The sequence below is a fragment of the Ranitomeya variabilis genome, chromosome 3 (genome assembly GCF_051348905.1).
Source record: "Ranitomeya variabilis isolate aRanVar5 chromosome 3, aRanVar5.hap1, whole genome shotgun sequence".
In the NCBI taxonomy this organism is placed as follows: Eukaryota; Metazoa; Chordata; class Amphibia; order Anura; family Dendrobatidae; genus Ranitomeya; species Ranitomeya variabilis.
Genome location: NC_135234.1, coordinates 154375553 through 154403113, shown reverse-complemented (window position 1 = coordinate 154403113; position 27561 = coordinate 154375553). Strand labels below are relative to the sequence as shown.

General features: G+C 38.9%; 1 protein-coding gene across 9 annotated transcripts in view; it reads left to right on the top strand.

The window, feature by feature from the left end:
• MID1 (midline 1) overlaps positions 1-7523 on the top strand; it is a 596642-nt gene extending 589119 nt beyond the window's left edge. For all 9 annotated transcript variants that reach the window (XM_077294751.1, XM_077294749.1, XM_077294747.1 and 6 more), the window contains exons 9-10: positions 2523-2730; positions 3649-7523. In XM_077294751.1, the coding sequence (XP_077150866.1) occupies positions 2523-2730; positions 3649-3997 (557 nt within the window). In that variant the 3' untranslated portion in view covers positions 3998-7523. The remainder of the gene's footprint in view (positions 1-2522; positions 2731-3648) is intronic.
• The last annotated feature ends 20038 nt before the right edge of the window (positions 7524-27561 follow it).

The following is a 27561-nucleotide window of genomic DNA, read 5'->3' as shown; positions in this document are numbered from 1 at the left end:
TTTTTTTCATTAAAGCTTTATAGAAAGAATAGACAAGAATGCTGAACTGGGCTATCACTAATCACATTTGTTATTCCATCCAGCACCTTCGTTGTATACAAATGTATCCTGTATATCTAAAAGGGCAAGATTTCCTTCCACTTTGTGTTTCTTTATTATCCCAGGGTGATATCCTAGCGTAATCCTGGATTTAAACTCTAAAGTATTAAATACAACACCGGAATGTTATTTTGCTATTTACAAGTCCTCAGAGAGTTTGTTTGATCTGCACAAGCTTAAGGACGTACCTCCTTTAAGCCCCTTTAATTTCCTTTAGTAGTTTGAAATCTAGAATGTCTAGAACTGTTTTTCCACTTTTATGTGCCGTTCGCTCTCTGTCAGGTATACGTGTGATGTAATGTGAGATATTGGTCAGGAAGTATTGTCATGGAAAGTACATCAAAGTTAATCGTTTAGCCATTTATCAGATTATTAACTCTTCTGTTACAATAAAAACATTTTTGTCTCTAAATAATGTCTTATTCAATAGGGAATTAAATAGAAACCTCAATAGTCATAGACAATGAAAATATAATTTTTATTTAATCTGTTTAATTATTTTTTTATTCTTTTGCTTTCAATGCTATTGGGTGGATACAGCTGTAAAGTAAGGGGTCCTATATCCAATAGATTGCTGTCATTCTGCCAATTGTTTGGCTGACCGCTTTGTCTCCCAACTGCTCCATACACAGGAGCCCTCACCCTGCTGAATTCTCCTGTACTTTGTGAGAGACTCTTTTGGTGGCATATCTCTTCGAGAACTAAAGGATCAGCAGTCATGAAGCCCCCTTACGCAACAGACTGTCCGCAGAACCGCCGATACCTTTTAGACTCCATTATATATTGTTAGCCTTATTGTTTGCTAACGGCTCTGTAGCTAATAGATGAAACTGATTGATTTTAATGTTGTTCTGCAGATCGAACACTATTACTAATTATATGGAATTGTGAGTGCTGGTGGTTGAAGAAAGATTTTCCAGCAATGGAACATGTTGTTTGTTTTTGTTTCTTCTACTGGTGCAATCTATGAAAATAAGTGGCCCTGTTGCTCTAAACAAGGGGTTCAATAATTCGTTATCTAAATGGTAATAGGAAAATAAAACAAATTCTTTGTGGTAAATATGTTGTCTACTCGGGATAATTTTGACGGCAGAGAAGCTATTGGATAACGAATGTTCCTAAAGATATATTTTCTTGACCACTGGCCATTCTAAACAGGCCAGCAAACATCCGATGAACAAGCACACGCTCATTCATCATGTGTAGTGATGAGCGAGTGTACTCGTTGCTCGAGTTTTCCCGAGCACGTTCGGGTGGTCTCCGAGTATTTGTAACTGCTCGGAGATTTAGTTTTCGTTGTCTCAGCTGCATGATTTACGGCTGCTAGCCAGCCTGAGTACATGTGGGGGTTGCCTGGTTGCTAGGGAATCCCCACATGTATTTAAGCTGTCTAGTAGCCGCAAATCATGCAGCTGAGACAACGAAAACTAAATCTCCGAGCAGTTACAACTACTCGGAGACCACCCGAGCTTGCTCGGGAAAACCCGAGCAACGAGTACACTCGCTCATCACTAATCATGTGCAATCAATTTTAAGCAGATTTAAAAGTCATCATTATCTGCAATACATCGCCTAACGTGCTGCTGATACATGGTATTCTGTGGGCACAGAATATTTACCTTACCGGCATGGATCGTGACTTGTAAACCGAGACAACCAGTATTTTGCTCTGCACTGACATGGAGCAAGAACCCCAAAACCATTGCATTTGGATGATTAGCTTTTACTTTTGAAGAATTTTTGGGGGTTTGGAAAAACATTCTTAAAGGTTTGGCATTCCCATCTCCCAAGATCCTATCCCAATATGTTATATGTGTAATGTTATTAGCAAATACCTCCAATTAGAAATGTAGTATATAGTTCAAGCTTGTTAAAAAGTCAGACATTGGCTTACTGATGGCATTATTGGGCAGGCTTTCTTCCTTCAGGAGGAAAGCTAATCTGCACTCAAGTAATATTTGATTCGTAATTTGTCAATGTTAAATTACATGGGAATATTTTTACCTGAATTTTTTCCCTTTTTTATGTTATTTCTAGCTAAGTGGATAGATATAAACTATTGGTACTCTCTGTTTGTTTTACTGTATTAAATTAAATTATAAACTTTCATTGTATGTTGGAAAAAAAAACTTTGCATTTTATAATTATCTGATTGCCTAAAAGAAAATCCCCAAAAAGGCAAGAAAATGTAATTTTAGCAGTCAGTGAGGTGGCAGCCACTTTCCGATATTCACGTTATAAACCAGAGTGAACTTTATTTCACCTCTCTGGTACACAGCTGCTCAATGTGACCGTCAGTTTTGATCTGTGTCAATGTTGGGTCGCACAATGCCACTAACGATATTTTGGGTGTACTGCTGCCAGACAAAACGTCACTGAAAAGCTGAAAATTCTTTCTATTCCGCATTGTTTGCTTTCTCTAGGTCAGCCATTTAAACTAGACCCAAAGTCTGCCCATCGGAAGCTTAAGGTTTCTCATGACAACTTGACTGTGGAAAGAGATGAAACCTCCTCGAAAAAGAGCCACACACCAGAACGTTTCACAAGCCAAGGAAGTTATGGTGTAGCTGGCAATGTGTTCCTGGACAGTGGCCGCCATTACTGGGAAGTGGTTATAAGTGGAAGCACCTGGTATGTATTAAGTGTCAGTCCCTGAGCTTATATCTGGTGGTTTTCCTTTCTTTTTATATGAAGACTATACCATAATGAACCAGAAATAATATTTAAACAGTAACACAAGTAGGTCTGGGTTTCCCTTAAGAATTTTACATACTTGTGTATCGATGTTTAGAGGAAATTGAAGATTTTAACATTCTCTATAAAAACTTTCTCAAATGGGTAATTTGCTTTTATTATCAGCCTTACCAAATTTCGGCATCTCAGGTTAAAATAAGGCCTTGGTTTCGTGACCACAATACTTAGCAATAAAGAAACCCTACGTTGGAATCCTGTGAATTTTATTTAGTATGTAAGGATTTCATGAAATAGCACAATTACACTCTTTACACACTGCAATTTAGTATATATTATTGTGAAATGGTACAAACTGTAGCTTAGTTTATCATTTTAACTACTCCTCCACATGGTTCTGAAATCATTCGGGATATACAAAGTTATCCTAGATGCATGAAAGAGATGAGCTGCATATCGAACAAGTCTTTCAGTGTTATCTAGTAGGACCTCATTTGCGCTCATTCTCCTCATGAAAGGAAACGCATCATCAGATCAGAAAATGACTTGGTCTTTAAATAACTTTTTTTTTTACTCTTGGCATTGTGTGTGTGTGTATATATATATATATGCCGGATCCGGTTGTAAAAGGGTTAAATATCTAAAAATGCTAAAGCAGCAATCTTTATGGTGAAAACCAAACTTTATAAGATGAATAAAGTAGTAATGCTCATAATATACGTTTCAGAGGGTGCTCATTAGCTAAAATTACCCAAACAGAAATATAAACTTAACTGTCAGCATATATTACCAAAATAAACTATCAAAATCTGGAAGTGATAATTTATTTTGAAATAATTGTTTATTTTTTCTTTTTAGGTATGCGGTTGGGATTGCATACAAGTCTGCACCAAAGCATGAGTGGATAGGAAAGAATTCGGCCTCCTGGGTATTTTGCCGATGTAACAATAACTGGGCAGTGAGACATAACAGTAAAGAGATTCCGATTGAACCCTCTCCACATCTACGCCGTATTGGAATCCTGCTAGATTACGATAATGGTTCACTATCTTTTTACGATGCCTTGAACTCTATTCACCTCTACACTTTTGACATTGCTTTTGCACAGCCTGTGTGTCCAACCCTTACTGTTTGGAATAAATGTTTGACAATTTTAACAGGCCTTCCTATACCGGATCATCTGGACTGCATGGAGCAGCTGGCATGACTTCTACAGCCATTCACCTGTGTGTGACCATACCTTTTATTTGGTGCAATTTCGCTCCAAAGTGAAAATTTGAAGAGTTTGCTTTCTTTGATTTTGAATCCATTACAGGAATGTTTTATCAATTATTTATGGATAGACTTTTGATTAGTCTTTGTTTTTTTTTTAGTTTTGCACATTGACTGACTTGTTGATTTAGCCGTCCTGCTTGCGGTGCTCATTAGGAATGGAAAGTTTTCTAATATTACCTGCAAACCTTCATGGACTTTTTCAGTTGCACATTATAATCAGACTTCTCTTTGTGCAGAAAATCCAAAGGTGTCTGCTATAAATTTGTTTTGTATAGAAAAATATACATAGACTTTGGTTGGAATTGCCATTATTTCTTTAAAATAATGGGCACCAGCATTTTGCAATATGTGTTATTATAAATAATGTTTTATACATTAGCAAATTATGAGTTTTGCACTCATTCTTCTATTGGAAATGAATCAGCCATTTGTTACTGGCATTTGTGGGAAAAAAATACATTAAATATGTTTTAAATAGCACATGAACTACATGTTACAAGTTCAATACTGTAAAATTTACAAATGGAGCAGGAAATATTTAAAGGGTTACCTTAAAATGTAATGTAACCTTTTTAGTTCTTCTCAGGAGCTGTGGATTATAATTGACACAAGACTGAGTTTAATAATTTATAGTAATCATAGTAACACAAATAGAAATGTTAACCATGGTCAAGTTGGGTTAGAGTACAATGCATCAATTAGGGTACATATTTTGCAGGTTTATTGCATATTCAGGTAGAATTTATCTCAGAATAGTCCATCAAGCTGGAGATCACTGGCTCTTGGGTAGCAGAATTTACAAATGTTCTGGACCTGTAAACTCTAAAAGTCTCATCAGTTTCCTACAAAGGATCGATTTCAAGCATCGGAATGGGATGTGAAGCATTTAAAGAGAGTCTGTTTACACCTACCAAACGAAAACACTAGATAGATATTTGTTCGCTAATCAGTGGTCATTTAATTACCTGTTTACAAAGGTCTGTAATAGATAGTTCATTGTGCACAGGCTGCCATTGTTCGTGGTCGCATAGATGATGTTTACACAGGATGATATTCTGCCGAGAATGATGTTCCTTTGTGCAAACCAAAAGATAATTGAACCCAATGAACAAACATTTTGCTCATTCGTCTGGTGATCGGCAGCCTGTTTAGACTGCAAGATTATCATGAAACTACAGTTCCTAGGAATATCGATACTTGTACAGCATAAGTGTACATTAAGAACACCCATATGAAATTTCTGTGTTGTACTAGCTAGGTTTCATAGGAAAACTGAGGTTTCATTTGGTGGTGCAGCAAAGACTTGGTATGGTCAGAACATGACTCGAGTTCATTAGGCACTTGTACAGTTTCAAGTCAAGTGTCTATAATTAGTTCATAAGCAATTAGTTAGCTTGAGTGTATTATATTAATGTGATCTTCAGCACTAACCTGGTATAACAAGAGGTTGAAATATTTTCCATAATTTTTTATCAAGGGGAAAAAAAAGTCCATGAATCAAAGTTGTAAAACCATGTGAACTGCAAATTAGTACATGACAGGAGGGATCAACCATTTTAACATCCTCTGTTTCAGTGGCCAAACTACAAGTTCTGGGAATCTTGATGGCCATTTTGCCTAAAATGTTGAACAATGACGAAATTTGAATTCACCAAATTACTTCGATTTTACTGGAAAATTCGATTTGCAGTTGATTTATTCTCCTTGAATTGAATGTCCGTTGAGAGACCGCAGAAGATAATAAAAGTATGACATAGAAAAAAAACAAAGTAATACTCATCTCACAGCTCACCTTCACTGCTCCCTGTTCCCATCTTACAGCCACGACTAGGTCCAGGACATCCATGTGTATGTGGAGGGAAGGTCACAGTCATGATGTCATATCACAAATATGTCCCAGCCTTGACGGGGCTAGAATTTCTGGCCTTGAGTGCACGTCCTAAGGTTGCGGCACACGTTACATTATGACTTGCACCACAATCTGCATGCGCACGGATGTCCCGAGCCTCCTGTGAAAATGCCCATATGGTAGTGGTAAGAGTAGGAGCTGAGGACAGTAACGTAGAGAGCAAAGAGTAGAGTTAGCCAGAGAGGTGCACTGTGGGCTTGTTTTTATTTATTTTTTTAACCTTCTGCTGACACTCCTACGGCTCAGCTAAATGGCCACCATTTTGCTGAATTTGCACGGAGTGAATTAGAAAAAAAATAGCATTCTGGAGGATACAGGTTTTTGTAAAAATTTGAGTATAATTAATTTCCACTCAAATTTGCCTATCTTTAGTGTAATCTATTTTCAACATGCTAAATTCACATCATTTCCTGGTTGTACAAAAGGAACCCTTTAAAAGAAAATTAGATCACATACATCGTTAATCAACTGTGTCTTATGCTGACCTTACGTGGCCAGTTTTTGTAAGTTTACTTAAATATTTATAGAAATCTGTAAATTGTTCATTTGGAAACTTAATTTAAATTCGTTAAATGTAAAACTCTTGTTAAAATGCTGACAAATTTATAGTTTGTTTGTTTTTTAATGGAAAGATGTTGGCTTAAAATATTTGTGCCTCAATTGTACGAAATCTTTCTTGAGTGTCCGTGGAAGAAGCAGTTGCATGCCCTTTGGTAACAAATCAGTTTGAGGTTAAAGGGTAAGCCGTTGGCTCTGAAGGTAGTGAGACATACTTTTTTTTCTGCCTTATTTATATCACCACTATTAAGGAAAGCTCGTCAGCAGGAGTTATCCTGTTTTCATAGTCTACTAATCAAATACATCTTTTCCTTCATTGATCTCACCAGTTGCAGAATATTTTCATGGTTTATATCATATTAACAACAAAAATTGACATTTCATAGTCTGTACACATGTCTGTGACCATTTTAATCCAATTTATAGCAAGAAGCTTTTTCTTAATTACTTACATTTTATCAGTCTGATAAAAAAAGATCCCTTCAAGCATATTAGGGGTTATCAAGAATTACTTGATACTTGGAAAGTTTGCATTACGGAATGAGCATGTATGGTTGCAGCTGGAATATTGCTCTACAGGGAAGATGGAATCCTCATATCCCCGCTATACCTCCGATAGAGACTTAGAATATAAATGGAATACTAATCACAAAGTGAAATATGTAAAGGTTTGCTATGTTTTCTGGACAATTTTTACCAAAAAGAACAAAACTCAAGTTCTTCATCTAGGAGATGGAAATGGGAAAACGGAGATTTCCAGACAATTCCACAAAACTTCCCTGAGAGAATATATCATTCAAGATACTTTTCCTTAACAGCAGTGTTCATACTCTCTAGCAATCCAGATATCCATGTAGGATTATCACAAATGTTGACTTGTTTTGCATAATGCAATGTTGAATTTATCTGTAAACCGTTTAGATTTGCAATTGTCTTTTACCATTTTGTATTTTACAGAAAACTTGTATATTAAATCAAAGTTTTATTTTAAAATCCATATGTTGCATTTGATTTTACTTTACGGTTTTACATGTGAAATGTGATCGGACTGAGGAGAGCAGGTTAGTTTTTTGTACCCATTAAAGAACAATATTGAGTATCGTTTCTCCTTGCAGAGAACCAGATCTCCACTTTGCACTGACGAGGGGCAGTACACGAAACAGTGTCTGCAAATTGAGATTCTGGTTTGGCTTTTATCCTGAGTCATGTGACAAGGCTCGTTAAAGGGTCGACATTGACTGTTAGGATTGCTACTTCCAATAGGTGGCACTAGAGTTCTAGTCCTCTTCCTCTCTGAAGAGACAATTTGCAGAACAATATTGAATAATTTTGCTTTAAAATGTAAACCCACATGCTTGGTGTGTCAGTGACCTGAACATTTTTTGGGACATCACTGTGCAGCTAGGGTCACACCAGAGTATTTTTTCATCCAATGGAATTTAAAAAAAAAAACATTTGTCATTTTTTTCAGAGATTATTTTGAATGAAAGGGGAGTTATCAGTGTAGATCAGGAGAGCAGACTGTCAATCATAACATATCACACTGGTAACGCCCCTTTCATTTAATATAAACTCAAGCTTCTAAGGGAGATCTGTGTCCGGCCCGTAGATCTTAACAGCTCATTTACATATTAAGAAAAACATTGATATCTTTGAAATAAAATATTGGATTGCAGATATCAAGGTACCATTTTATTCACCTTTCTTTTACCTACTTGCCCATATAGATGGCTCCAGGAGAGTTGTTCCTACTGACAGATTCTCTTTAACCCCTTATCGACATGACATACAGTTACTTCATATGCTGGCTCCCCTGCCTTTGATACAAACTCAGAAATTCCACCTATGGCTGTTAACCAGTTAAATGCTACTATCAATCTCTGGCAGCGGCATATATAGCTCGCCAGGAGGGAACATCATTCCATGCGCTCATGGTGCCTCTGTGAAGCGATTGCCATGACAGCCAGATGAACATCTTGTGCCTGTCATGACGAACCTCCTGTGAATGCTAGCTTCTGGCTGGGGCTGGTGTTCATAGGAGGCTAATTTTGGTATATACAGAAGGATTGTGGTATTGCTGTATATAGCACAAGCGATCAAATGAGAACAGGCTCAAGTTCCCTAAGGAGACTAACAAGTACAGTGAAAAAAAAAAAGTTCAAATCATCTCCCTTTTTGACCCATAAAGAAAAGATAAAAGCAATGCACATACATTATGTGGTGTCACTACATTTGTAAAAGTTTGATCTATCAAAATATAGCATTGGTTCACCTGATCAGTAAATGGCGCAATGAGAAAAAAAATAAACACCAGGATTATGGTTTCTCAGCCATCGCAACACTGCAAAAAAGATGCAACAAGAGGCAATCAAAACATATCTTCCCCAATATGTTATCAGTAAAAATATAAGCTTAGCGCACAGCCATATCCGCTAAAAGTTGGAAATCTTACAGGTAGGAATGAGTGGACCCGTGGATGTTCGGGTTCGACCGAACTTTAGTCCAAACTTCGGTTCAGGTACCAGAACTCTATCTGAACTTGAATCCCATAGAAGTCAGTGGTGCCGTCAAATAGTTGTAGTAACAGCTAGAGGGCTGCCTAAGGAAGCAGAGTACCCCCACAGAATATCTCTCCGAACGCTAACACGAACTTCTGGGAGAAGACCATGTTCGGAATTCAGTACCGAGCACTAGGTGTCTGGTACGAACCCTGAACTTTACAGTTTGGGCTCATTCATCTCTAGTTCTCTGGAAATGGCAACACAAGCACATTTTTTTTTTCTTTTACGTATTTCCGAATTTATGTTCGCCACTTAAAAAAGCTTATACATATTTGGTATTTCCGTAATCGTATTGACCTGGAGAATTATATTGCCAGGTCATTTTTACGGTATAGTGAACATGGTAAACAAATTTTTAAAAAAATTGTGAAGTGTATTTTTTTTTCGCAGTTCTTCCACACTTGGAATTTTTTTTTACGCTTTCCGATATATCACATGATAAAATGAACGGTGTCAAAATAGCAACGTGCTTATACAAACAGTGTCAAAATAGCAAAGTGCTATCAACTTTACAATTTGTTATTCAAGAATGGGTGGATTTTCTATTTTAGCATTGCTGCCTGTTTTCTAGGTTACCGGCCACTGCTGCAGTCTATCGGCAGCTGTTAGACATAGATGCCAGCTATGTAACACAGTGGGCATCCACTGAACCCCATCCATTTTTGGTCCCCTGCACAGGATGTTTATTTATGTCCTAACGTTGGAAGAGGTTTATATGTTGACTGATAATTAACCCCTTCCCGACCTATGACGCAATGTATGCATCATGAAAGTCGGTGCCAATCCGACCTGTGACACCTATGTGGTGTCATGGCAGGATCGCGTTCCCCTGCAGGTCTGGTGAACGGATTAACTCAAATGTCACCCGACCTGCAGGTACAGGGGGACTTATACTTGAGCCCGGGGGGGTGGCTTTGACCACCCATGGCTACGATCGCTCTAATTGGCTGTTGAAAGTGAAACAGCCAATCAGAACAATTGTAATATTTCACCAATGAAACTTGGTGAAATATTACAATCCAGCCATGGCCGATGCTGCAATATCATTGGCCACGGCTAGAGACCGTGATCTGCCGCCGCTGTCAGTCTTTCCTCCCCTCCGTCCTGTCCTCCGCTGCACTCCCCTCTGTCGTGTCCTCCACTCCCCCGCGGTCCAAACCCAACCCCCCAATATCTCCCGAGTCCCAGTGTCCATCCATCTTCCCCCATGGGCACTGCCATCTTCCAAAATGGCGGGCGCATGCGCAGTGCGCCCACCGAATCTGCCCTATCATAGTGATCAAAATAAAAAAAATAGTAAATAAACCCCCCTTTATCACCCCCATAGGTAGGGAAAATAATGAAATAAAGAAAATATATTTTTATTTTTCCACTAGGGTTAGGGTTAGAATTAGGCTTAGGGTTAGAATTAGGCTTAGGGTTGGAATTAGGCTTAGGGTTGGAATTAGGGTTAGAGTTGGAATTGGGGTTAGGGTTGGAATTAGATTTGGAATTGGGGTTAGGGTTGGAGTTAGGGTTGGAATTAGGGTTAAGATTAGGGTTAGGGGTGTGTTGGAGTTAGGGTTAGGCTTGTGGTTAGGGTTATGGTTGGGGTTAGGGTTGGGGTTAGGGTTGGGATTAGGGTTAAGGGTGTGTTGGGGTTAGGGTTGTGGTTAGGGGTGTGTTGGGGTTATGGTTAGGGTTGGGATTAGGGTTAGGGGTGTGTTGGGGTTAGTGTTGGAGTTAGAATTGAGGGGTTTCCACTGTTTAGGCACATCAGGGGCTCTCCAAACAAGACATGGCCCCACCATTCATTCCAGCCAATCTTGCATTCAAAAAGTCAAACGGTGCTCCCTCCCTTCCGAGCCCCGACGTGCGCCAAAACAGTGATTTACCCCAACATATGGGGCATCAGCATACTCAGGAAAAATTGCACAACAACATTGGGGGTCTAATTTCTCCTGTTACCCTTGGGAAAATAAAAAATTGGGGGCTAAAAATGATTTTTTATTTTCACGGCTCTGCGTTATAAACTTCTATGAAGAACATGGGTGTTCAAAGTGCTCACCACACATCTAGATAAGTTCCCTGAGGGATCTAGTTTCCAAAATGGGGTCACTTGTGGGGGAGTTCCAATGTTTAGGCACACAGGGGCTCTCCATACACGACATGGTGTCCACTAACGATTGGAGCTAATTTTCCATTCAAAAAGTCAAATGGCGCTCCTTCCCTTCCGAGCCCTGCCGTGTGCCCAAACAGTGGTTTCCCCCCATCCCCCACATATGGGGATTCAGCATACTCAGGAAAAATTAGACAACAACTTATGGGGTCCACTTTCTCCTTTTACCCTTGGGAAAATAAAACAAATTGTTGCTAAAAGATCATTTTTGTGACTAAAAAGTTAAATGTTCATTTTTTCCTTCCATGTTGCTTCTGCTGCTGTGAAACAGCTGAAGGGTTAATAAACTTCTTGAACGTGGTTTTGCGCACCTTGAGGGGTGCAGGTTTTAGAATGGTTTCACTTTTGGGTATTTTCTGTCATATTGACCCCCCAAAGTCACTTCAAATGTGATTTGGTCCCTAAAAAATGGTTTTGTAAATTTTGTAAAAATGAGAAATTGCTGGTTAACTTTTAACCCTTCTAATTTCCTAGCAAAAAAAAATTTAGTTTCCAAAATTGTGCTGATGTAAAGTAGACATGAGGAAAATGTTATTTATTAACTATTTTGTGTCACATAACTCTCTGGTTTAACAGAATAAAAATTCAAATTTTGAAAATTGCTAAATTTTCACCAAATTTCCAATTTTTTCACAAACGCAAAAATTATCGACCTAAATTTACCACTAACATGAAGCCTAATATATACTAGTCAGAATTGCAAAAAATGGCCAAGTTATTAAGGTCAAAATAGGCTGGGTCATGAAGGGGTTAATGTGAGGAGCAAAATAAGTTCTGTGTTAATATAAACTGGTAAGTACCATATACGCACCATTAACCTAACATACTGCTAGGAAGTCTGGACCGTGAGAAATACAATGCTACTGATCTGGTGTGTGAGAAAATGTCCCGACTTTAATAGCAGAGCATAAAAGAATGGATTCTTTTCCCTTACTATAAAAAGCAGAACTATTATATTACAGTTTCATAAAAGCTGCAATTGGCAATTTCACGGATATTTTATTGATTTGAGTCCTTTATAAAACTGGCTTTTCCATTGTTTAGTGCGTAAAATCATGATAAATAGTGTTACCTGGGAACATTACTACTGAACGCCTTCTCATGTTATGTGTCATGGTTTCCTCAAGAATTGATCTTGTGATGGATTTTTAGTTACAAATTAGCTGAACAAAATAATTGAACTTGTGAGTCTTTTAACCCTTTAAGAAGGTTTCACGCTGAGGGGCTGATTTACTAAGCTACATGCTCCAGATAGGTTTTTCATGCTCTGCACCACTTTTGTTTTATGTGTTTTAAAATGTAACCACCATTTTTATTTCACAAGTCAATAGTACACATGAGAATAAGCAAATTTGTAATATATCTTATCACAGAAATCTGCTTCTTTATTTGCCAGAATTCATCAGTCATTATCAAAATTCTCATTTCTGAGGTAAAATCTGTATTCAGTAAAGACAGACTTTCCCAACACTGAGGTAGATGGCAGTGGCTACTGATAAGATTCTGTCTCTAGCTCCTCCGTCCTTCCATCTACATAGAATCTTAGCATATAGATAATTATGACAGATAACTTCTAAATGTATGTATTTACCTTGGTTATCTGTTTCGTACATTAACATATATGTTCACCATGTAATCAAATAGGACCTCATGCAGCCTATCACCAACTTCTACATAGAATAGGACAAAAAAGTTATCACAAGGCTATTTAAGATATCAATTTATAGAAAATGTTATTAGAAACAGACATTATTTAAAACCATACCACCAAGGTTAGGGGAGACGAATAACCCACCCATCATAATCACCCATAAAAACGCATAGCTGCATGCAACAGATTGCTACCACGTATAAGCCTGTCTCAATGGGTGGCTAATGATGTATAATAATACAGGAAAAGACAGGCCTCCTTGAGCAGGCCTCATCTGGAATACGGTGTCCAGTTCTGGGCTTCACATTTTAAAGAAAGACATTGAAAAACTGGAGCAAGTTCAGAGAATAGCTACCAGGATGGTGAGCGGACTATAAAGTATGTCCTACGAGGAATGGTTAAAGGATCTGGGAACATTTATCTTGCAAAAAAGAAGGCTAAGAGGAGACTCAATAGCTGTCAACAAATGTCTGATGGGATGTCACAGTGTAGAGGGATCATCCTTATTCTCATTTGCACATGGATACAAGATATAGATTAGATATTAGAAAAAACTTTGACAGTGAGAGTGATCAATGAGTGGAAGAGGCTGCCACGAGAGGTGGTGAGTTCTCCTTCAATAGAAGTCTTCAAACAAAGGCTGGAGAGACATCTGTCTGAGATGGTTTAGTGAATCCTGCATTGAGCAGGGGGTTGGACACAATGACCCTGGAGGTCCCTTCCAATTCTAACATTCTATGATTCAATGAACTCATTTTTTAATGTCAGCCCAGCACTCCATTAAACATGGCTTCCTCAGGGGAGCGCATCAACAAGAATGAAACCTTTTCACCACACATCAACATTTCACCCAGTCCTTTTGGGTTTTCTTAATTTTGTTTGACATAGAATTTTTAAGTGCATGGAGAACATTCACTTAGATTGCTAAATCATATAAACACCAGATGGAAAAGTAAACCTTCTGAAGAGCAGTGCTGGGCTTAACAAGCTTACAGTGTAATTGACATTACAAGTTACATATCTCTTCCGTTGTATGTGAACAAGGGCTGATGAAGTGGCAAAGTCGTTGGAGCGTTCTAAGGTCCATAGACACTTTTGTGAAAGTTGGAAAATTCACTATTTTGTTTGAAAAGTTTGGCAGAGGCTGCAGGGAAGGGCGGTGCGAGTGCTAACACTAACAGGAAAAGACGAACATAAACGAACGGGGCACGGGAACAAAGTGTTAGCTTAATTCATTTTTCATACTTGCTAAGCAAGGTCACTACTTACGGCTTTCTCATGGGAGAGAGCTGCATGTAATATTAACAGTTAATTTGTAAGAAACAGTATCATTCTCATGAGTATATGTGCAACGTTTCACAAGCTTAAAGGTGTATAAAATTATTCAGGACAGAAAAAAATATATTTAATAATATTCAAAGTACACTACATCGTGTACAGTGTTGGAAATTGAAAACAAATTACACATTTCAAAAAAAATTACATTAAGGGCTCATTCAGATGCCCGCTTTACTCGTACCAGTGATAGTCTATGGGACCCTTCACATGTCCATGATTTTTGATGAACCAATAGGGTCGGATCAAAATCAGCAATGCAAGTCAATGGGTCCGTGAAAACAATCGGAAACACATTCAAATGACATCACGAACTGTCAGAATGAGGAAGGTGGAGAAACTTTTCCTCCACGTATGAGAAAAATGGATATCACTCGGACCACACTTTGGTCAAAGTCTAAGGAGAATAATTGGTCTGTTTTTCTTGTATGTGGAAAAATCTGACCTGTGAATGAGCCCTAGGAAATACATTATACTGTACATCCAATATATAAAACAATAAATCCTACAAAGGTAACACACTGCAGTAATAAAATAGTTTTTTTTGTCAAAGCTCGTGAAGGAGTTAATGAATAGGTGAGTTAGATATAATAAATCCTACAGAGGTTCAAAAATATATTAATAGTTTATTTGTTAAAGTAAAAAATATGCACATAAATAAATGAATATTAAAAATCAGGCAAATATCAAACACCATACAGACATGTAAGAGGTAGGGATGAAAGTCCATATCAAAAAGTAAATGAATAGTAGATCAATTCATGAGATTATATATACTACACTCAATACAATATACACTGCTGAAAAAAATAAAGGGAACACTTAAACAACAGAATAAAACTCTGAGTAAATCAAACTTCTGTGTAATCAAACTGTCCACTTAGGAAGCAACACTGACAATCAATTTCACATTCTGTTGTGGAAATGGAATAGACAACAGATGGAAATTATTGGCAATTATCAAGACACACTCAATAAAGGAGTGATTCTGCAGGTGGGACCACAGACCACATCTCAGTACCAATGCTTTCTGGCTGATGTTTTGGTCACTTTTGAATGTTGGTTGTGCTTTCACGCTCGTGGTAGCATGAGACGGACTCTACAACCCACATAAGTGGCTCAGGTAGTGCAGCTCATGCAGGATGGCACATCAATGCAAGCTGTGGCAAGAAGGTTTGCTGTGTCTGTCAGCGTAGTGTCCAGAGGCTGGAGGCACTACCAGGAGACAGGCCAGTATACTAGGAGACATGGAGGGGGCCATAGGAGGGCAACAACCCAGCAGCAGGACCGCTACCTCAGTCTTTGTGCAAGAAGAAAAACAGGAGGAGCACTGCCAGAGCCCTGTAAAATGACCTCCAGCAGGCCACAAATGTGCATGTGTCTGCACAAACAGTTAGAAACCAACACCATGAGGATGGTCTGAGTGCCTGAAGTCCACAGATGGGAGTTGTGCTCACAGCCCAACACCATGCAGGACACTTGGCATTTGACACAGAATGCCAGGATTGGCAAATTCTCCACTGGTGCCCTGTGTTCTTCACAGATGAAAGCAGGTTCACACTGAGCACATGTGACAGATGTGACAGAGTCTGGAGACGCCATGGAGAGCAATCTGCTGTCTGCAACATCCCTCAGCATGACCGGTTTGGCAGTGGGTCAGTAATGGTGTAGGGTGGCATTTCTTTAGAGGGCATTACAGCACTCCATGTGCTCACCAGAGGAAGCCTGACTGCCATTAGGTACCGAGATGAGATCCTCAGACCCTTTGTGAGAACATATGCTGGTGCAGTTAGCCCTGGGTTCCTCCTAATGCAGGACAATGCCAGACCTCATGTGGCTGGAGTGTGTCAGCAGTTCCTGCAATATGAAGGCATTGAAGCTATGGACTGGCCCACCCATTCCTCAGTCCTGAATCCGATTGAACACATATGGGATATCATGTCTCGCACCATCCACCAATGTCACGTTGCACCACAGACTGTCCAGGAGTTGGCGGATGCTTTAGTCCAGGAGACCATCCGCCGCCTCATCAGGAGCATGCCCAGGCATTGTAGGGAGGTCATACAGGCACGTGGAGGCCACACACACTACTGAGCATCATTTCCTTGTCTTGAGGCATTTCCACTGGAGTTGGATAAGCCTGTAACTTCATTTTCCACTTTGATTTTGAGCATCATTCCAACTCCAGACCTCCGTGGGATATTAGTTGTGATTTACATTGATAATTTTTAGGTTTTATTGTTCTCAACACATTCCACTATGTAATGAATTAAGATTTACAACTGGAATATTTCAATCAGTGATAGCTAGGATGTGGGATTTTAGTTTTCCCTTTATTTTTTGAGCAGTGTATAAGTAAAGTGCCTATGCATAAATGTAAATCTAAATCTCAGAAATTACTGAATATTCATCCCCTTGAGAAATTGGTTTGCGAAACGCACGCTGGGGAGCTGGCACTGTGAATGTTGGTTAAGATAAATTGTCATTGTACTAATCAATCAATCTAATGATCATTCGTGTTTCATATTTTGTAGCAAATATTCAATCATGTCTGACATTTAGATTTACATTTATGCATAAGCACTTTGCTTGTTATATATTGTAGTGAGTGTAGTATATATAATCTCATGAATTGATCTACTATTCACTTACTTTTTGATGTGGACTTTCACCCCTACCTCTTTCATGTCTGCTTAGGTGTTTGAAATGTCCCTGATTTTTAACATTCATTTATGTGTATAATTTTAATAATTAATAATCTTTATTTTTATATAGCACCAACATATTCCGCAGCACTTTACAGTTTACACACATTATCACCACTGTCCTCTCGATGGGGCTCACAATCTAAATTCCCTGTCAGTATGTCTTCGGAATGTGGGAGGAAACCAGAGAACCTGGAGGAAACCCACACAAACACGGGGAGAACATATAAACTCCTTGCAGATGTTGTCCTTGGTGGGATTTGAACCCACTCCAGCGCTGCAAGGCTGCAGTGCTATCCACTGAGCCACCGTGCTGCCCTTTAACTTTAATAAATAATTATTAATATATTTTTGAACCTCTGTAGGATTATTATATTTTACACACCTATTAATTAACTCCTTCACGAGCCTTGACGTATAGTTTCGCCAACGCTCGTGTCTCTGTCAGCCACATCTTTACTCACACAACTGCCTTTAAGGGAGCTTTAAGACCAGTGGCTGCTAACCATTTAAATCCTGCTGTGAATCACTGACTGTGGTATTTAAGACAAGAGGGCTGGAAGAGTGTCATTCATCCTGACTAACAGTAACTCCATCTTGCACTCAAGTGGCGCCGATGAGTTTTCTTGACAGCCGAGGATCCACTGATGACCCACGTGCTTGTCATTATGATTCTTCTGTGAATGCCAGCTCTTGGCCGGTGTTCTTATGAGTTTGTGATTTCTGCTACACACCACAGTGGTAAAGCCCTGCTATGTATAGCACTATCGATCGGATGATTGCAGCTTCAAGTCTTCTAAGGGGACTATTAAGTACAGTAAAGAAAGAAAATGAAAATATGAAAAACACAAACATTCAAATTACACCCCTTTTGCCCCATTAAAAATAAAACAATTTAAAAATACACATATTTGTTATCACTGCGTTCGTAAAAGTCCGGTCTATCAAAATGTAAAATAAAATATTTTGATTGGTAAACGGCGTAACGAGAAAAATTAAATGCTAAAATTACATTTTTTGAGCTGCTGCAACATTGCTAAAAAATGCAGTAAGAGGCAATCAAAATATTGTATCTACCCCAAAATGGTATCCGTAGAAATGTCAGCTCAGGATGCAAAATATTAAGCCTTCACACGGCCCTAGATACCGAAAAATGAAAATGTTACAGCTCTCGGAAAGGGGCGACATAAGCAATTTTTTTTCTTACAAATGTCAACATGTTTGGTATCCTCATTCTTGTACTGACCTGGAGAATCATATCGACCTAGATACACCTCTATTATAGTGTCTTTTATATCCACTGTGGCTAGAACTTCGTACATGAATTCTGCAGACAGCGTCCGTTACTCATAATGCATCACAGGACTAATATATGCAAATGTAATAAGCTGTTGGCGAGCAACTAAATGCAAAATCACAAGTAATCAGCCTTGGAAGGGCTTTGGCTAAGGTTTCTTGGTACTTGGAAATATTAATAAATATAGGCATACATGTAGATATGTATTATATTTATACCATATTAAGACATAATTTATATTTGTGGGGAACACAATCAAGTAGAATGCATACTGATATAAGACAAAGGGCCTCCGGGGTGTCTGGATAAAATCTTCATATGTCAGACATTCACTTGGAGAATCTGGATTAGCTTAGATAATTAATCATGAAAGCCCAGAGGCCAAAGGTTAGAGAAATCCACCAATTTCTTGATATTTTTGGTGGAAACTTGACAGTCCTCCAGAAGGCAAGACCAATGATCATCACATGCCCCAGATATGTCAATGGAAATTAGATGCATTCACGTTACAGGGATTTACATTAAATAACGTACCATAATTGAACTGTTCATTTTCTATAACATTATATCTAGGCAATTTTAATTGAAATGTTAATGCCGTGGTATTGCTCAAAATCTACAGTACCAGCATGTCCTATGTCTGCAGCATCACCCAAGTGCTATATCTACTTTAGAGCACTGGTGGACACAGATACAAGATGGACCCTGTGCGCTTGTCATCACAATGCACAATTCCACCTGCTTTGGAGATGGAAATAAGCCCTCCTCATTTTTTGTACTTCTGCACAAGTTGCGCCAATGATATGTTTACCCCTGATTTCGAGATATTTACATCAAATATTTGTCAATTAGTTTGTCCCCCCTTAGAAAACAAGAGCAAATGAGTCTGTTAAAATATGTACAAAAAAACACTGATTATTACACAGGTCAACAAAAAAAAAAATTTTTTCTGGTGTCCAAAATATTTTAATGAATTTGGGGTATTTTTGGGGTGCTGATTCTGAATATGTCATCAGTTTTGCCAGATTGGCTCAAGTTTTTGAGATTTTTGGTATCTTATTTATAGCACTTGTTGGTAAATGCAACGCATCATCTCATTAATTTCTTTGGATTAGTACTTGAACTGAGCAGTTCTCAATATAGTTTTGTGTTAATTAGTGTTCTAAAAGTTTGTTCATAGCTTGATTTTTGCACTAACTTTATGTTGTCTGTTTTCCAGTGAAAAGCATGAACTCATCAAGAAGAAGTTGTCTTAACGATCCAGACTCATTCTGTTACATTTGTGGTGAATACACACTGCCAAAACATAGAAGAAACATAACAGACTTCGTAAAAAAAGTGTATTTTGTCTATTTTGGGGTTATGCCTGGGGACCAAGACAAGTTTTGGGCACCACACATAGTGTGCAAAGCATGTATCGAATTATTACGAAAATGGAGCAAAGGACAAAGAAAAAGCTTCAAATTTGGTGTTCCAATGGTGTGGAGAGAGCCAAAAAATCATCATGATGACTGTTATTTCTGTGCAGTGCAAGTGCAAGGATTCAATAAGCATAAGAAACGAAAATGGGAGTAACATGGAATCTGCAAGAAGGCCTGTCCCTCATTGTGAAGATGTGCCTGTACCTGTGTTTACCATAAATAACAGTCATCATGATGATTTTTTGGCTCTCTCCACACCATTGGAACACCAAATTTGAAGCTTTTTCTTTGTCCTTTGCTCCATTTTCGTAACAATTCTATTGGGAGTGGTTATCAAAGCTTGTTACCTGACCCATTGGAGGGGGGTGTTAAGGGACCTTACTCTTACCCATTTCTTTACTTGGAGGCATGGGGCACCATTGACCTTATCTGACTAGGGCACCAAAATACCTTGTTCTGGCCCTGCTTTGCCATAATGATTACAGAAAAATGTGTGAAAAACTTGTCCATATTGGGTTAAAGTCATTTAAAGTCATGCCTCTTTGGTGAATACCAAAAAAAATAGCACTAAATAAAAAGGCCCATATCTTTTGAACCGTATGGTAGTTTTTAAAAAATTGTTCACTTTTGACCTGATGACAGGCCCTTTTTTTAAATAGTAACTAAACCAATTCTTTTTTTATTTCATAATCCATTGCCCTTACAAATACAAGCAGGAGGTCTGTAACCGTTAGGTCCTAAGACCCTCACTGATCGCTCAGATTTCTGCACTCCCTCGAGAAGTGCACCACACAGGAGGGAGGAGTGCACAGCTCCTGGCTGATCACTCATACCGAGCGGCGATATAGATTCAATTGAAAGAATAGGTTCAATTGTACCTCAGTTCAAACCATTGAGCGATGCGGAAGAAAAAATGGTTAGTGACTGCAGGTATGAAACTGGAAAATGAGCAGTCACAAGTTGACTATCCTGTAGCATTTGCCCAGTTAGTATTATAATGCCAATTAAGAAAAAATAATATTAATGAAGGCTGGTTTTACACTGACAAAATATAAAAAAAAATTTATTCACGAAAAAGGTATAAAGTAATGGGATATATAAATATTGTCTGGAGCACCCATATGAAGGTTAGCGCAGAAACGCGCGTCGGGGCCTGGCGCCATTCCAACAGGAGGAGATGGATACAGGTAATTGCACAAGAAAAAAAACCTTTTCTTTTTCATTGATTTAGATTATCATTTTATATACTATACCTGACAATATCTATTGTTATATATTGTTCTCAGGTAGCCACATACGTCTCTCTTAAGCGGTTAGTAGATAATGTGTTGATATGTTATGGTCATGATATAATAACTCCTCTTGCTATGGTCTGTCGCTTTCCGTACACTCTATGTAGTGTTTTTATCCTTTTATAGTAATATGCTGTTATGATGTAATAAAATGTAATATTTATATATCCCAAGACTTTATATCTTTTTGTCTATAGGCTTTTTTATGCACTAGGTGAAATGTCTAGATATGGACACCATTTTGCTTAACTATAGTGCCTGTATATATTATACACTACTTGTTTACTATATTACGATATTTAGGCACTTTTTATATGTTTGGAACGTGGTCTCTCACTAACAAAATATAGCTGCTGAACCAGAATGCCACACGATTCTATTAGCTGGGTGGGTCTGGATATTGCAGCCTGATTGTGGCCATGGAAAACTAGAATGAAGCTAATTTTTTTGGCCCTGAAGCATCATCATGTGTATTACCAGGTAATGCACTAAAGAAGAAGATGCCTTATGAGAATGACATCCCACTATTGCTTTGGGTTATGCCTCACACATCAGTTTTGAAGGCCGGCGAGTTAAGGAAATGATCCTGATTTGGTGGACTATGGGATCACACCATTCTAGCTTTTGCATTGCAAGAACTGGTTCCATTTTTGCCATCCTTAATCTAAAACAGATTTTATGGATTACAGTTAAACAATGTAATTTCAAAACAGGCTCAAACATAGAAAAAAATGCAGTTGCCTCTATTAACTCCAAATACTACAGTCATTTCTAATACTAATGAATAAAGCATATCTTGTGCTCTACTTTTAAACAGCAAATATTTAGTAGTCAGTTTTGATCTTGTAAATGAATCCAGACTATCTCGTGACACCTTCCTAACATTTTTGACAGCTTTAGCGCCTGAGGTCTTGGAAGAAAGCAATTGTTTTCATGCCCAGGTCAATCAGGGCATATAAAAGACTCGATAATCCTCTCCATATAATTACCAGATACATTGCACCAGCATGAACATGTTTGAGACAACCTCAAGGTCAATCAGAAGTATTCTGTGCAAAGTCATGGGTTTGACTGAAAGGGAAAATCGAGTAAAGTATATCCTTGCACATTTGTTTTTTTCTGATGCATTCATAGCAATTTAGTTGGAATTTATCATCAAGGTTTTGCTATCCCATCTGAAAGCAGGATTTTGTCTGGGGGTAGAGACCCTGATTAAAGCGATGCATCACTTACTTTACAGGATGCTGCAGTTTTGACTAAAGACTGTTGTATCTGCTATAGATCTAGCAGTTGTCTGAATGCTGAGCTTTGTATAACACCGCCCACACCACTCATTGATGGATTTCTGTGCACACTGTGCATAGGCAGAAAGCTGCGAGTCAGTAATTGGGATGAGGATATATAGAGCTCATAATGGAGGACTACAGCAAGCAGACCAGTAAGTGACACATCGCTGGAATTAAGGCACCTCTCCGTACACTATGTTGCATTTAGAATCGGTGGCAAAAACCTGGTGACAGATTCCCTTTAAAAATAAAAAAAATTAAGGTAAATGCACAAGGAACATCCAGATAAAGCATTGTGTTTGATGGAGAGCTATAATAAGACTTTTAAGGCGGAAAACTATAAAAATAAGGTTAAGGACGGCTTGCAATTTTCTGTTTTGGGACCTCCATTTTTTTCTTCCTCTTCCAAGAGCCATAACTTTTTATTTTTTCCTCAAGAAGCTGTGCAAGGGCTTGTTTCTTGTTGTGTTTTTCAATTATATACAGTTGTGCTCAAAAGTTTACATACCCCGGCCGAATTTTAACTTTTTTGGCCTTTTTTCAGAGACTATGAATGATAGCACCAAAACTTTTCTCCACTCATAGTTAGTGGTTGGGTGAAGCCATTTATTGTCAAACTACTGTGTTTTCTTTTTAAATCATAATGACAACCCAAAACATCCAAATGACACTGATCAAAAGTTTACATATCCCATTTCTTAATACCGTGTATTGCCCCCTCTAACATCAATGACAGCTTGAAGTATTTTGCGGTAGTTGTGGATGAGGTTCTTTATTTTCTCAAATGGTAAAGCTACCCACTATTCTTGGCAAAAATCCTCCAGTTCCTGTAACTTCCTGGGCTGTCTAGCATTAACTGAGTCCAGAGTGGCTCAATGATATTGAGGTCAGGAGACTGAGATGGACACTCCAGAACCTTCACTTTATTCTGCTGTAACCAGTGACAGGTCGACTTGGCCTTGTGTTTTGGATCATTGTCATGTTGCAATGTCCAAGTACGTCCCATGCGTAGCTTCCGGGCTGATGATTGAAAATTTGCCTCCAGAATTTGCTGATAACGTGCTGCTTTCATCTTTTCTTCAGATTTGACCATGTTTTCTGTGGCTTTGTAGCTCACACATCCCCAAAACATCAGTGATCCACCTCTGTGATTACAGTAGGAATGGTGTTCCTTTCATCATAGGCCTTGTTGACCTCTCTCCAAATGTAACGTTTATGGTTGTGACCAGAAAGTTCAATTTTGGTCTCATCACTCCAAATTACCTTGTTTCAGAAGTTTTGAGGCTTGTCTCTGTGCTGTTTTGATTATTGTAGGTGAGATACCTTGTGGCATTTGCGCAGTAATGGCTTTATTCTGACGACTTGACCATGCAGCCCATTTTTCTTCAAGTGCCTCCTTGTTGTGCATCTTGAAGCAGCCACACCGCTAGTTTTCAGAGAGTCCAGTATTTCAGCTGATGCTATTTGTGGGTTTTCTTTGCATCCAAAAGAATTTTCCTGGCAGTTGTGGGTGAAATTTTTGTTGGTCTACCTGACCGTGGTTTTGTTTTTACAGAGCCCCTGATTTTCCATTTGTTAATCACAGTTTGAATGCTGCTGACTGGCATTATCAATTCCTTGGATATCTTTTTGTATTCCTTTCCTGTTTTATACAGTTCAACTACCTTTTCCCGTAAATCTGCTGACAATTCTTTTGCTTTCCCCATAACTCAAAATCCAGAAACGTCAGTGGCTGGATTACAGATGCAAGAGTCTGTCTGTATCCCAGAAACTCGCTCAGCTTTTATGCACACACACTGATTACAAGCAAACAGGTCATAGGTGTGGATGTTACCTTTAGTAGCCAGTCAAACCCATTTGTGTCAACTCCTGTGCACATTATCAGGCCAAAATCACCAGGGTATGTGAACTTTTGATCAGGGTCATTTGGATGTTTTGTGTTGTTATTATGATTTTAAAAGAGAAAACACAGTACTTTGACAATAAATGGCTTCACCCAAACCATTAACCAAGAGTGGAGAAAAAAAGTTGATGTTATCAATCATTTTCTCTGAAAAAAGGCTAAGAAAGCAAAAATTGTGCTGTATGTAAACGTTTGAGCACACCTGTACCTGTTTCTCCTGAAACCACTCAAGTGTTGCTTTAGCAGTATGCTTTGGGTCATTGTATGGTTGGAAGGTGAACCTCCATGCCAGTCTCAAATCACTGACAGACAGAAACAGGTTTTGCTCAAGAATATCCCTGTATTTTGCACTATCCATCTTCCACTCAACTCGGACCATTGTCCTTGTCCCTGCTGTCGAAAAATATTCTCTCAGCGTGATGCTGCCACCACCATGTTTCACTGTGGATGGTGTTCTTGGGGTGATGAGCTGTATTTTTTTGGTGCCAGACATAGCATTTACCTTGGTGGACAAAAAGATCAATTTTTAGTCTCATCAGATCACAGCACCTTCCTCCATACATTTTGGGAGTCTCCCACATGCCTTTTGGCAAACTCAAAAAGAGCTTTACGATTTCTGTGTCTACTTAAAAGCTTTTTCTGCTTTATGGAGTGTATGGCTTATAGTGGTTATATGGACAGAAACTCCAGTCTCTGCTTGGGAACTCTGCAGCTCCTTCAGGCTTACCATTGGACTGTGTGCTGCCTCTCCGATTAATGCCTGCTTTGCCCGGGCTAAGAGATTTGGTGGGTGGCCCCCTCTTGGCAGGTTTATTGTGGTACAATGTTCTTTCAACTTAATGATAATTGATTTGATGGTGCTCCAGGGTATCATCAAGGATTTAGTTATTTTTTTAGAACCCAACCCTGACTTGTACTTCTCAAATCGCCTTGGTCTTCATGATGTAGTTTTGTTAGGGATGACTCTTGTTTAATGGTGTTGCAGCTTCTGCGGCCTTTTAGAAAAGGTGTGTATATACTGACTGTGAGGGATCTCACAGGGAAAGGGGGGCATCGACTTCGCTCACCTATGGGGAGGGGAGAGAAGGACCCAGCAGGGATCGGCTTTCTTGTGCCACCACTTGCCTCAGGTCAGTCAGGGAACTGCACCGAGAGCAAATAGTTGCTGAAAAGGCTTCCCTTATAGGTACAAGTTAGTGAGGTGCTCCTAGTGAGGGGCATATATATCACCAGTCCAGCCTGGGGATACAGTCATATGAAAAAGTTTGGGCACCCCTATTAATCTTAAGCTTAATGTTTTATAAAAATTGTTTTTTTTTGCAACAGCTATTTCAGTTTCATATATCTAATAACTGTTGGACACAGTAATGTTTCTGCCTTGAAATGAGGTTTATTGTACTAACAGAAAATGTGCTATCTGCATTCAAACAAAATTTGACAGGTGCATAAGTATTGGCACCCTTATCATTTTCTTGTTTTAAATACTCCTACCTACTTTTTACTGACTTACTAAAGCACTTTTTTTGGTTTTGTAACCTCATTGAGCTTTGAACTTCATAGCTAGGTGTATGCAATCATGAGAAAAGCTACTTAAAGTGGCCACTTGCAAGTTGTTCTCCTGTTTGAATCTCCTCCGAAGAGTGGCATCATGGGCTCCTCAAAACAACTGTCAAATGATCTGAAAACAAAGATTATTCAACATAGTTGTTCAGGGGAAGGATACAAAAAGCTGTCTCCGCTGTGAGGAACATAGTAAGGAAATGGAAGAACACAGGTACAGTTCTTGTTAAGGCCAGAAGTGGCAGGCTAAGAAAAACATCAGAAAGGCAGAGAAGAAGAATGGTGAGATCAGTCAAGGACAATCCTCAGACCACCTCCAGAGAGTTGCAGCATCAACTTGCTGCAGATGGTGTTAGGAATCCCAAGGGTGGGGGCACATTTCAGGAGTGGAAGAGATGTCCTGAATTTAAAATCCAAAATGGATTCTCCCTTATCCCTCACACTGACAGACCATGTAACACTTACATTGCACACAGGTGGACTTCCTTTCACTAAGCATGTGACTTATGAAGGTAATTGCTTGCCCCAGAAACATAGCAAAAGGGGAAAATACATATGCACATGCCAATTTTTAGTCATTTGGGCCCATAAATGTAATTTATGGCCATATTTTTCTCACTTTATTTCAACAACTTTTAGTTCTATTTAGTGCTGATGCATCACATACACGTCGGATTACAAAAATATCTAAACATAGGTTATAATGTAACAAAATAGGTACAAAACGAAGAGAAGGGGTAAATACGTGTGCAAACCACTGTAAGACTTACTTTGTTATGGCAATCCTTGCCCTCTAATGAATTTACTCTCTTGTACAAATGATTGGTCTCCTCCACCCGGGACAATTTCCACATGACTCTATCTTGGGAGCTTCATTGCTCTTTGTTGCCCTATCTAACCATGAGGCTAGAGTCACATGGTCTGCTTATACTAATCACAGTCTGATCAAACTTTTGTTAGGGTTTGATCAAAGTGTGATTCAATTTTCTCGAATGTAAAGAATAATAAAAAAAAGCTCTATCTTCTCCATACTGTTAGTCCTTGAAAATTTATACCGCACTTAGATGTAATCTATGGAAAAAAACAAAAGGTGTTAAGGACCAGGGAAAAAAACCTCAAAATGTGAAACATATATTCCCATATAAAAACACAATATTTTATTTGACACTTGTTAAAAAAACATCTGTCCCACCGCACATAATATAGAACATAAGTTATAATTAGTGTTGAGCATTCCGATACCGCAAGTATCGGGTATCGGCCGATACTTGCGGGTATTGGAATTCCGATACCGAGATCCGATACTTTTGTTGTATCGGGAATCGGTATCGGGATCGATATAATGTGTAAAATAAAGAATTAAAATAAAAAATATTGCTATACTCACCTCTCCGACGCAGCCTGCACCTTACCGAGGGAACCGGCAGCCTTCTTTGCTTAAAATGCGCGCGTTTACTGCCTTCCGTGACGTCACGGCTTCTGATTGGTCGCGTGCCGCCCATGTGACCGCGACGCGACCAATCACAACAAGCCGTGACGTAATTTTCAGGTCCTGAATGCCTAATTCTGGGCATTCAGGACCTGAAAATTACGTCACGGCTTGTGATTGGTCGCGTCGCGGTCACATGGGCGGCACGCGACCAATCAGAAGCCGTGACGTCACGGAAGGCAGTAAAAGCGCGCATTTTAAGCAAAGAAGGCTGCCGGTTCCCTCGGTAAGGTGCAGGCTGCGTCGGACAGGTGAGTATAGCAATATTTTTTATTTTAATTCTTTATTTTACACATTAATATGGATCCCAGGGCCTGAAGGAGAGTTTCCTCTCCTTCAGACCCTGGGAACCATCAGGGATACCGTCCGAT